The 12,419-nt window shown below is 47.9% G+C and overlaps 1 protein-coding gene across 1 annotated transcript in view; it reads left to right on the plus strand.

Moving 5' to 3' along the window:
- Window positions 1-11,832, plus strand: part of GP5 (glycoprotein V (platelet)) — a 16,239-nt gene extending 4,407 nt beyond the window's left edge. Inside the window, exons 2-4 of the mRNA XM_011961257.1 lie at window positions 10,631-10,898; window positions 10,991-11,078; window positions 11,684-11,832. Of these exons, the coding sequence (XP_011816647.1) occupies window positions 10,631-10,898; window positions 10,991-11,078; window positions 11,684-11,832 (505 nt within the window). The remainder of the gene's footprint in view (window positions 1-10,630; window positions 10,899-10,990; window positions 11,079-11,683) is intronic.
- The last annotated feature ends 587 nt before the right edge of the window (window positions 11,833-12,419 follow it).

A 12,419-nucleotide genomic window follows, 5' to 3' on the forward strand; every position in this document is an offset into this window, starting at 1 on the left:
TATATAAAAGAAACCTTGCACTGATTTTGTTAGATTTATTCCTAGGTATCCTTCCTCTTTTTTGATTTGTCATTGCTATTGTAGATGGTATCTTTTTAAGAAGTTATATTTCCTAAAGAAAAAAATCAAAAAAATTGTGTTTTCTCATTTTTATTACCAGTATATAGGAATGTAATTTAATTTTACATAATTACCTTATGTCTAGCAATAATTCTGATAATTTGCTTCTTCCTATTAACACCTTATACCCATTATTGATTTATTTTTCTATTTTAAAATATCTTCCTGCACTGGCTAAAACCTCCACTATAATGTTGAGCAGGACAGTGAGCATCCTTAGAACCATCTTGGTTGCAAAGGGTAGGTCTCTAATGTTTTATCAATAAATGTGACATTTCTGGTCTGAGTTTGCTAAGTATATTTTTAAATTATCAATAAAGTTAGATTTTATCCATTTTTATCTTAACTATTGAGATGCTCATATCGTTTTTCTCCTTCACTGTGTTAAAATGGTGAATAAATTTATAGATTTTTGAAAAGTAAATTCATTCTTGCGTTCCTGAAGTAAACCAAGCCACACTGTGTGTCTTTAAAATATATTGCTGAATTCAGCTTGCTGTTTTGTTTAGAACTTTTACTATCTGTTCATTAGTAAGATTTGCTTATACATTGAAAATAATATCCTTGACTGGTTTTGGTATCAGGTTATACAGCCTCATAAAGTGGGTGGGGACATCCTCTCTGGAATAGTCCATAAAAACTGGGATCATCTTTTCCTTGAACGTGTTGTAGAATCCCTTGGAAAACCATCGTGGCCTGGTTTTATTGTATGTGTGTATTCGGTATTTATTGTTGCATAACCAATACCCCAGATCTTGGTGGTTTAAAACAATAACATATATTAGGTCACAGCTTCTGAGGGTCAAGAATTTGGGAGTAGTTGAGTGGCTGTGGCTCAGGGTCTATCATGAGGTTGCCATCAAAATGTTGGTTGGGGCTATAATCATCGTGACTGTGGCTGGAGGATTTGCTTCTGATATATCCCGCTCACACTGCTGGCAGTTCCCTGCTGGCTCACGGCAGGCAGCCTTGGGTCCTTGCCATATGGACCCCTTTAGGGAGGCTTGAGTGTCCTCATGACATGGCAGCTGGCTTCCCCCTTTCGTTCTTCAAAGAATTGTGGGTTTTGTGTTTTGTTTTTTTAATATAAGATCTAAAAGAGAAAAAATTAACATTGATCTCTACGTTGCTTGAGCTAGAAGGCATAAGAAAACGAACCGAACAACATATATCCATGAAATTTCTCCCAAATGTGCGGTAAAAAGATGAAATCTTTAGATAAGTTGTACACAGAAGCTAGATTTACTACTCTCTAAATAGTGATGGGACCTGCTATATAAAACACAGAAATAAGTTAATGCTTTTGGTAAGAATATAACCTGAGCTTTGCTGAAGCTTCATATTCCCTGAGGATGTCTAAAATGCCAGTCCAGGCCAGGCCAGGCATAGTTGCTCATGCTTGTCATCCCAGAACTTTGGGAGGCCAAAGCGGGTGGATTGCTTGAGCCCAGGAGTTTGAGACTAGCTGCTCAACATAGCGATATCCCCAGCTCTACAAAAAATACAAAATTAGCTGGGCACAGTGGTGTGCTCCTGTAGTCCCAGCCACTTGGGAGGCTGAGGCAGGAGGATTGTTTTAGCCCGGGATGTTGAGGCTGCAGTGAGCCGTGATCATGCCACTGTACTCCAACCTGGGTGGCAGAGTGAGACTCCATCTCTCAGTAAATTAAAAAATAAAATAAGATTTGATTTTAAATGTTTTATAGTTTAATTTACTGATATTATACATTTCTACTCATATGTTAGATTGAACTGTATTAAATTTTTGATGTTCAACCATTTTTGACCTAAAAAACAAGTTTCTTGGAAAGCCGAGGCAGGCGGATCACTCAGAAGTTCGAGACCATCCAGGTCAGCACGGTGAAACCCTGTCTCTACTAAAAATACAAAAAATTAGCTGGGCGTGGTGGTGCACACCTGTAGTCCCAGCTACTCAGGAGGCTGAGGCAGGAGAATTGCTTGAACCCAAGACGTGGAGGTTGCAGTGAGCCGAGATCGCACCACTGCACTCCAGCCTGGGCGACAGAGCAAGACTCTGTCTCAAAAACAACAAAAAACAAGTTTCGTGTGATTTAACTTAAAAGTTCTGGCACTATATGTAGTTCTTCCAGTGATTACATTTGTAACTTTAAAGTTCACCTTTTTCTCGTTCCAGCAACTACAGACAGTCTCCATGAGTGCCTTGCTCTATGCGCTGACACCTATGTTCCTATTGTCCCATGCTTGTCTATCTCTTCCACCTCCCAGCTTCAGTCAAGACTGATCACTTTTGTATTCTCTTATAGCTAAAATTTTGGTGATTGTTGAAAAACTTGAAAATGAATAAAAAAGACTTCATATGTTTTCTTTGTAAATATTATTTACTATAGTGCCAAATAGTCCACTGTCATTACGCTTCCTTTCTAGCACTTCCTTCATTTTTCTAGCAGTTCTAGAAATTACTCTGGTCGCCTACCCAGCTGTTTCCTAGAACTGATCTTCAGCTTTCCTTAGTTGCTTCCCCAATTTCCCAAATTCCATGTCTTCTTTCTCATCTACTCCCTCATTTTACAACTACTTAGGAAAAGGGATCCAAAGGATATCCCCTTTCCTGAGTCCTTGCCAGCAAATTTCTATATTCTTTATTCTCTCATGCTTGATGGCTAGTTTAGCTGGTAAAAGAATTCTAAATTCAAATGATCGTCTTGCACCAAAGGTGCTGGTGGGAATTTGTTGTCATTATTAACAGGGGACCTCTCTTTTTCTTGGCAGACATCCTTAGGATCTTCTCTATGTCCTCTGTTCTGACTTTGATTTGATGTTTGCCATACATTGCTCTTTATTTCATTCACACAAAGGGGTATTTGCAGGGTCCTCTGGAGACTCATGTCTTTTAAGTTTTGTGAGATTCTGTTATACTTTTTTTGGATAATTCCTTTGTCCTCTCCTTTCATCTTTTTTTGCTTTTTCTTTTCTTCATCTTTTTAGTCTCTTTTTTCTACCTTCTTTTACTACCTCTTAAGAGACTCCTCAACTCCTTCCAACACTTAGGTAAAAATGTTAATTTCTGCAATTGTATTTTTAATTTCTGCAGTCACTGTTAATTTTTTTAAAATAGACTCATTCTTGTCTTATGGATGCAGTTTTTGTTTTTGTTTTAGAATACTAGAGTTTAAGATTTTTGAGTTTTCAAAGTTCCCCTTTGCTTTCTAAACTACATCTTTTTTCTCTGGTATTTCATTTTGTTGTTGTTGTTTGCTTGCTTGCTTCTCTTAAGCCCTTGGTTGTTGGTTCATATTTTTAAAGTAAGGCAACAAAAATAACTGACTTTGGGATCATTGTGCACACTGGCAGGGGTTATCAACTTCATTTTAGGGTATGGGGGAGCAAGCTGAGTGTTACACTGGGAACCTCTACAAGCCAGAATGTTTGCGGAGGATTATTTCTCTAGGATCTTGCAATTTCTTTAATTAACTTTTTGTTTGTTCGTTTTCCTAAGGCTGGGAGCAGACATAACAATTCCTTATATTATAAATAGCTTTTAAGTAACTCCCTGGCTTTTATTCCCACAGATCACGCGTTTTCTACATCGTACCCTGTATAATCCATCTTCACACCTCTCTGGGGTTCCGTTGAGCAGACGGGATCTCTCTGCTCGCACTGGCTGTGGCTTTCTCTTCTCCATCTATCACACCTTAACTGCTCTGTTCCGTAAACTTGCTGAACTCTCCAGTCCATTGCGGATCCTCTCCCTTTCCCTGCGACATTGTAGGCTAATACCATTTCCATTTCTTTTACTGCCATCTGAGTGAGGTCTTTGGAGGGAGAAGAGCTAACTGGGTTTCATCAGTTTGTTTGTTTTTAACTGAAAGTCCAACTATTTCTGTTCTCTGAGTTTCCAGCTCTAGAAGTTTCCTTGACTTCTCCTAGGCAGAGTTGGGTCCTCATTGCCCTGGGTTCCTCGTCACTCTGTCTCCTCCGTCTCCCCCACTGCATGTTGTAATTGACTTCACTTTCTGAGAACATCGCAAAAGTTGGTCTTTGAATCTCTGGTGACATCGGAAGTGACTGAGTCTGTTTTGGGAGAAGTCAATCTGGCCTTCCCAGCTTTTAAACAATCACCATCACTACAGGGCGTGCCAAAGGCAGGCAGATGCCAGGACTCACTGCCCAGTAGCTGTGCACACCCTCATTAGACAGCTGGAATGTTACAGGATGATTCCATCAACATCGTAAAGAGACAAACATTCATTGAGTTCAGTGGGTGGGTCCAGAGTACTGGAGGCTGAGAGGCCTAGAGGAAGAAAACAATGAGCAGCATTTGCCCGTGACACCTGCCCGCCTTCCACCTGTCTGTCAGTGCTTCCAGGTGCTCCCTGACTTTGATGACCCCAGCATAGATCTTTCCAAGTCCAATCTCTGGGGTTGGGGAGGCTCTGTTTCAGCTGCTGCCATACTCAATGAAACCTTTATTTTTATTAGATTATTTTTTTGAGATGGAGTCTCACTCTGTCACCAGGCTGGAGGGCAGTGGCGCGATCTCCCCTCACTGCAACCTCCACCTCCCGGGTTTAAGCGATTCTTCTGCCTCAGCCTCCGGAGTAGCTGGGACTACAGGCGCCGCCACCACACCTGGCTAATTTTTGTATTTTTAGTGGAGACAGGGTTTTGCCATGATGGCCAAGATGGTCTCGATCTCTTGACCTTGTGATCTGCCCACCTCGGCCTCCCAAAGTGCTGGGATTACAGGTGTGAACCACCACATCCAGCCTATTTTTACTTTTATTATTTTATTTTATTTTATTTTTTATTTTAGACAGGGTCCCACTCTGTTGCCCAGGCTGGAGTGCAGTGACGCCATCTTGGCTCACTGCAACCTCAGCCTCTTGGCTTCAGGTGGTTCTTATACCTCAACCTCCTGAGTAGCTGGGACTACAGGTATGTGCCACCACGCCTGGCTAATTTTGTATTTTTAGTAGAGATGGGATTTTGCTATGTTGGCCAGGCTGGTCTCGAACTCCTGGCCTCAAGTGATCTGCCCGGCTCGGTCTCTCAAAGTGCTGGGATTATAGGTGTGAGCCACCAGAGCCAGCTGTTTTTATTTTTCGAGACAAGGCTCTACTACCCAGGCTGGAGTGCAGTGGCGTGATCACATCTCTCTACAGCCTCAACCTCCTGGGCTCAAGCACTTTCCCACCTGAGGCTCCGGAGTAGCTAGGAATACAGGCGTGTACCACTACATGAAGCTATATTTTTATTTTTTGTAGAAATGGGGTCTCCCCATATTGCTCAGGCTGGTCTCAAACTCCTGGGCTCAAGAAATCTGCCCACCTTGGCCTCCCAAAGTGCCAGGATTACAGGTGTGAGCCACCACACCCAGCCATGAACCTTTGTTAAACATCTAATACATACCTGGCATCACGAAGTCAGTTTTCTTAACCCTTCCAACCCCGGGGGAGGTAGGCATTATTATTTCACTTTGCAGATGACAACACTGAGGCCCACGAAGGGGCAGTGACACATCTGAGGTTATGACTGGCAGAGCTGTCACATGAGCTTGTCTTCTGCCTTCTGGCCTAGAGCTCCTCACCCCTGCCCTCACTGCCCACTGTTTCTCCTGGCATGGACTGGATCAGCTGCCCAACCCAGGTTCTGCTGGTCAGGGGGATGCAAGTGCCAGGAGGACACTCATGTTCGTGGTCATAGACCATCACGACCTCACAGGGGTTCTAGTCCTTTAAGCCTAGTCTTGGATGATGAGATGGAGAAAAGCAGTGAGAATAGAAAGGAATATGGGAGAAAAATGGGTGGAGAGAGAAACAGATGGGACAGAAGGAAGTGAGAGAAAGGAGATAGAAATGCAGGTGCAAGCCATGACTCTCAGTCACTGCAGGCCCAGCCCGGACCCAACAGGGGCCATCCAGAGCCCACAGGAGGCATCTTTGTATGCTGGGAACTGCAGAATTGGTCTCAGCTCTGCCACTGACTCCGTTTCCCCATTCACACCAGGGTGTTCTTAGGGCCAAAGAAGGCAATAAATGTAAAAGTTCATTGTAAACTGGAGGTGCGTCTGAGCAAGGAGGCTTTCCTGGCACTGGTCCACCAGGAAGGCAGGGGTCTGCCCCATTGCTACACCCCGGAGCAGAACCCAGAACACTCCTGTCCAGCACAAAGGACACCCCGGAATGAGGAGGCTAACAGAGATGCAGAGAGGTAGCAGGGGTGCGGGAGGCCTTCCAGGCGAGCTCCCCTCACAGGCCCCACAGCCCAGAGCTCCTACCCTCTCTACCTGACCTCCACTGCGGGGCCCATCTGAGGCTGGCCAGCACCCCAGCTTGCTCTCAGGAAGAAGGCAGAGGGTTGGGCCTTCTCCTCAGCTCTAAGCCCCTAGCAGTTTATGTTCCCAGTGACATCAAAGGAGAAATGGAAAATGTCAGTGTTTCTAAGGTTTTTGTCGCTCAAGCTCATGTTCAAATTCATTCGCAGTTCAAATTATTTTTAGTTGATTTGTAGTGAAGGAGTAGAGGAGATGGCATCCGTGAAATTCCGCAGGCCACCCAGCTTTGAGAATGGTATTGCTCTGCTAAGTCATTGACCTGGCCACCTGCCCAGGTGCCTTTAAGAAGAACACAGTCTATCCAAGGATGAGCCTCTGAGAACCTCTTGGATACAGCAGACCCCCTGCATACTATGATCCTCCCACTGCACGGTCCTTGACTGTGGTCCAGCTACAGTCACTCCTGGGCACTGTGAGGTTTACTAACATTTCCACTGATTATGAAAACATCAAGGCTCCCTTTAAGGAAGATCCTCAGTTCAGAGCTGTCAAGAGGACTGAAGAGAGAAGATGGGTTTCGAGAAAAGTCGTGAGCCTCTCAGCACTAGAGGCAATCAGGCAGATGCTGGCTCTTTGTGGAAAAGTAAACAAAGAAAAGCAAACAATCAAAAAAAAAACCAAAAAAAAAACCAAAAAACAAAAATGCAAGCCCTGTTTTCTTGTCTTGATGCTTTGGGCAAGTGTATTCTTCTTTATAAATCTCCTTTTCCTTTTTGTTTCTGCAGAAACATCCTGCAAAGCCTTTAAAGGATCCTTTCAAATGTGGTCATTCCCACAGGCAGCTGTTCATTCCCACAGCTGTTCCCTGGGGGAGCAGAATAATGGCCCCCAAAATGTCCCCTTTCGAATCTCAGAGAACCTGTGAATATGTTACCTCAGATGACGAAAGAGGCTGTGTTAGGAGTGATTAGGTTAAGGATCTTGAGACAGAAGCTGATCCTAGATGATCCCTCAGGTCCTCGTAAGGGACAGAAGGAGGCGGGAGGGTAGAATCAGATTTGAAGATGGGACACCGCTGGCTGTGAGGAAAGAAAAAGGCCTGTAAGCTAAGGAGTGTGCAGATTCCAGAAGCTGGAAAAGGCCAGGAAAGTGTTCACCCTGAGAGCCGCCGGCAGGAACGCAGCCCTGCTGACACCTCGACGTTAGCCCGGTGACGTCTGTTTCGGGTTTCTGATCCCTCATTTCGGCCACAATAGGAAACGAACCTTCGAGATTTTGGTGTCTCCATCACAGCCTCTAGCACATTCCACTGTAATTCTCTATGCGCTGATTTCCTAACTGGGCTCCTTGGGGTAAGAGCTGTGTATTAATTAGTCTTTCTCCCACGGTGCTGGCACAGAACTGGGCACGTAGGAGGTGCTCGGGGTGAACTCTCTCCCAAATGGGCCAACCTGTCACGCATGAGCCGGCACCCAGACAACAACCTGGCCCACAGCCCCTTCAACACCTGCTGTGGTCCTGCGGAGCTTCCCCCTGTTGACCCCACTACTCTTCAGAGAGCTCAGTATTCATCTTTCTTATTATAAAGGTTTTCGAAAATCAGGATTTGTCACACATATTTAATTATTATGAGCCACAGGTGTTCATCATTTTTTGTCTCTGAGCAAGCGTGGCTTTCCTGTCTGGGTCCTTGAAGCTTGGGCCAGGGAGTCGAGACACGGGCTAACAGGAAGGAGAAGGGGCAAGGAGAGAAACCACCTTCTTAGGTCCCTAGAGCAGGGCAGATTTCAAACACTGCCTTGGCCAGGTGCGGTGGCTCAGACCTGTCATCCCAGCACTTTGGGAGGCCTAGGTGGGTGGATCACCTGAGGTCAGGAGTTGGAGACAGCCTGGCCAACATGGTGAAACCCTGTGTCTACTAAAAACACAAAAATTAGCCAGGTGTGGTGGCGCACGCCTGTGGTCCCAGCTACTCAGGAGGATGAGGCAGGAGAATCGCTTGAACCCAGGAGGCGGGGGTTGCAGTGAGCCAAGATCACGCCACCGTACTCCAGCCTGAGCAACAGAGTGAGACTCCATCTCAAAAAAAAATAATGATAATAAAATAAAACACTGCCTTCAACTCAAATGTTCTGTTCAATCCTGGGAGCCACCATTAAGCAAGCGGAGAGAGTTAAGTAGAAAGTAACTAGGGCAGAGGGCAGAAAGAGAGGTGCCGGGGCGAAGAACTAGAAGCCAGCCACATGGAAACTGGATAAAATACCCAGGGGTGTCCAGCCTGGAAAAGAGAAGATTCAGGATTGCTGGTTACAGTGTTGAACCAGTTAAAGGGGGGACACAAGGACGAGGGAGGAGACTTTGTCCTGGGTGGTTTCAAAGGACAAAGTGAGGACAAATTGGTAGGAAATACAGGGGGTTAGATTTTGTCTGTGTCCAAGGAAGACCTTGGTCAGCACCCTCCAGGGTCGGAGTGGCCACCACGTACGCCACGTGCTCCCACCGGGGGAGGAGCTCAGGCCGAGACCGAGCAACCACAGCCGGAAGGAGCTCCAGCTTTTGATGGAGACAGACCTGAGGCTGGAAGATGCTCCTTCTACCTCACACGGTCTGCGGTCGGTCACCCCTGCCCTGGATTGCGCTGGGTGGGTGTGGGTGTAACCTGCTGCCCAGGCATGGGTCACATTGGCCATGGCCTTGTGGAGCTGAGCTGCACTGGGAGGAACAACCATCTGCAGGCATTGAGTTGGTTGGGTGCTTAACGCCCTGGGGTCAGTCTGAGTCCTCAAACAAACGTGTAATACCAGTCATCCTAGCAGCAGGCTTCTTGCAGCTTGTTCTTCCAGGGGAGGAGCCTCTCCCCGGCCCGCAGGTGCTTCTTCGGGTTTTATTTTCCCAGCTGTCTTTGGAAAAGCTCGGTTATAGTTTCACTAATAGTCCTTACAGGAGGGCTGGTCCCTGCCCACCTGACGGGTCCCAAGTGTGTGTCTGGTCCACCCCTTCCTTCCTCTTCGTCTGGACACCCACACCTCCCCCTTCCCAGGGCATCCCCTCCAGGCCTTCTGGCCTCTCCCTCCTTCCTGCCCTTCCTTCATTGCAACTTGATGCTCCGGCGTCCGTTCCTTCCCTGAGAGGTGGCCCATTGGAGGGCCCTGCGAGGTGACTCTCCTCTGAGAGGTTAATAATGCTGTGCCGGGTCACCTGGTCCTCCACAGTGGAGAAGGAGGGACCTCACAGGTCACACTGGCCATATTCAGGCTTCAGATACAGGATTAGGGTAGATGGAAAAGTGGGAAGGCATTTCAAGATGAACATCCTGTCATGTTTGAAAGTGGGGTTCAGATCATCCCTCTGCTACTGACCAGCTGTGTGACTTTGAGGGAGTCCTTTCCCCTCTTGGGCCTTAGTGTCCCCATCTAAAATGAGGGTCTGGACCAGAGGGCCCTTCCGACTCTGACACTCCGATACCCAGAGTCGCGTCTCTCCCTACTCCTCACTTTCCTTCCCTGTCCAGTCCACCTCCATCCTTTCAAAGACACACCTCATTTGTCACCTGTCCCTTTGCTCTCCCCCAGGCTGCACCCGAATGGCTGGTCTTGCTAATCTCCCTTCTAACACTCAAGCAGCTGTGGAAAGGGCCCTTTGCTGGAGCGGGTGGAAGAGGGTGCAAGTGTCCGCCCCAGCATCCCTGTCACCATGAGCGTCCCCACTGCCCTCACCACATTTTGCAGAAACGCACCTTGGCTGGTTGTTCTCATGGCTCCATTGGAGGAGCTCTGACCTCAGGTACAATAGCACCTGCTGACCTAATGTGTAACCCTAAATGCTACAGGGAGAGACCAAGTCCTGGGATAGCCTGCCTCGCAGTGCCTTTTGGGTGCCCCAGTGGACCTTCGTCACGCAGAGCTTTACAAGTCACAAAGCACTTTCTCACTCTGATTGTTCCGAGAGCGCCTAATCCCGGCCATCCACAGGCGCAAGAGTAGGGTTGCAATAACCCAGGACCTCCCATTGTTGTGCTAGGAAAAGTGAGATTCTGTGAGGAGGTGCCAGAGAATGTGTCTTCCCAGTGCGGGCAAGAACGTGGCACCCACAAAGCTGGGGAGACAGGAGGAATGAGGACCCCCCAGTTGCTTCTCACAGCTTGACCCCGGCCAAGTTCTCTCTAAAGTCAGTTCCCTCAACTGCAAAGGAAAAAGGTTCATTTCCAGGCCATTGACATCCACGTGCCCCCTACTACCGCTCCGTGAACTCAAGAACGTTCTCTGCTTCCCTGGGGCCCCCGGACCACTCAGCTCGACTTGCCCTGAGGCTGTGGCAGCAGGGAGACCAGAGCCACCTGGGCAGCTCAGAGACTGGGTGTGAGGGCCAAGAAGCAACAGATGCCCCTGCCTCGATTGCTCCCCAGACCTCCCTTAACGAGGAGGGGCCTGCGGGAGAAGTGGGGCTCATCCCAGGAAACCAGGCCACACAGCTTCCCGCGGGTGTCCTCCTCATCAACACAGGCCAGCACTTGGGACTCAGTGTATAGGTTGCGTTATAAGAAGTCACTTAAATACCCAGCTGGAACCCGTCAGTCTCTTCCTTTCTTCCTGAGGAATTCCTGATTTTGCTCAGATTAACCAAGTGTTTCCTTTGTCGGGCATTGAAAGACTCTCTCTTTTTAGGCGGCGTGATTTCCTAAGAGGAGGCCAGCTCCAGTGTGGTGAGTCTGTATTTTCTGGAGAGGGGAAGCCCTGCCCCTCAACGCTTGGCCGAAAGGGCAGGGTCGGACTCAAAAGGCCCCCTGATGTTTAAAAGCTCAGGTGAGACAAATACTATTCAGGGAGAGATCCTGGAAAGAGACACGCAGCTCGTCCACTCCTCCTGACGGCCTAAAATACGTCCTCAACCAAGCTGGACGTGAGGGGCTGGGGTCACATGGTGGAAAAAATCTGAGACGACCCCGTGGAACTCACGGCTCGGTTGTTAGGATGCCTGTCGCTGGGGACGTTTGGACCAAGTGACAAAGCGTCCACTGTGCAAGGACCCTGAGGAGAAATGCTCCTCCGGCCCCCTCCCAGGGTTACCCCACCCCTCTCCCGCCCCTCGCTCCTGCATCTGGCCATGTAAATATTTGGTATCTCCTTTTCCCCACTGCCTGCTGGAAAGCTTAGAGGCCAAGGTATGGCCCACTTTGGTGAGTTCCCCTCCCTGTGCCTCCATCTCTGGCTGTCTCACCTCTGTTTCTCCTGCAGGCTCAACCTCTTCTCCCAGCCTTTAAACACTGAGAGCCGGAAACCTCTGCCCCACCCTCCTTCTGAATCTCAGCTAGTCTGGGCAGTTTCCTGCTGGCCATTGCTTCAGTTGCCTTCTGGATCAGCAGCCTGATTGGCTGCGAGGAACAGACTCATCGCAGACGCTGGCCTAGCCTAGTTGGGGATGGCTGTGCTCGTGTACCTGCCCACGAGCGAGCGTAGAGGCAGACCGTCCAGGGCGGTGTAGCGCCTCCACCGCGTCTACCATCTGTGGCCTGTGGCATTTGTCCCCACGGCTGCAGCTCCTCCCACCTCTGCATTCCAGGCAGGGAGAAGAGTCGGACAAAACTGCATGCTAGCCAACTCTATCCCTTAAAAAAAATAATAAGTGGATATTTTTATTGCCTAGCATCCATACAGACAAGTGTATAAATCACGTGTGCTGCTGGCTGCAGGATCACAAAATGAATTTTGAGCTGCTTGCTTTTAGCCTCTTTCCTAGCTCCCTTTTAGTCTCTCACTTTTGCCTTTCTTCCTTTGCTTCCTACTTTTATATTTTATTTATTTATTTATCTATTTTTGAGACAGAGTCTCGTTGTGTCGCCCGGGCTGGAGCGCAGTGGCGGATCTGGACTGCAGTGGAGTGATCTTGGCTCACTGCAACTTCCACCTCCCAGGTTCAAGCGAGTCTCCTGCCTCAGCCTCTGGAGTAGCTGGAACTACAGGCACCTGCCACCGTATCAAGCTAATTTTGGTATTTTCAGTAGAGATGGGGTTTCACCATGTTGGTCAGACCGGTCTCGAACTCC

Source organism: Colobus angolensis, unplaced genomic scaffold (genome assembly GCF_000951035.1).
Source record: "Colobus angolensis palliatus isolate OR3802 unplaced genomic scaffold, Cang.pa_1.0 Scaffold54, whole genome shotgun sequence".
NCBI classification, from domain to species: Eukaryota; Metazoa; Chordata; class Mammalia; order Primates; family Cercopithecidae; genus Colobus; species Colobus angolensis.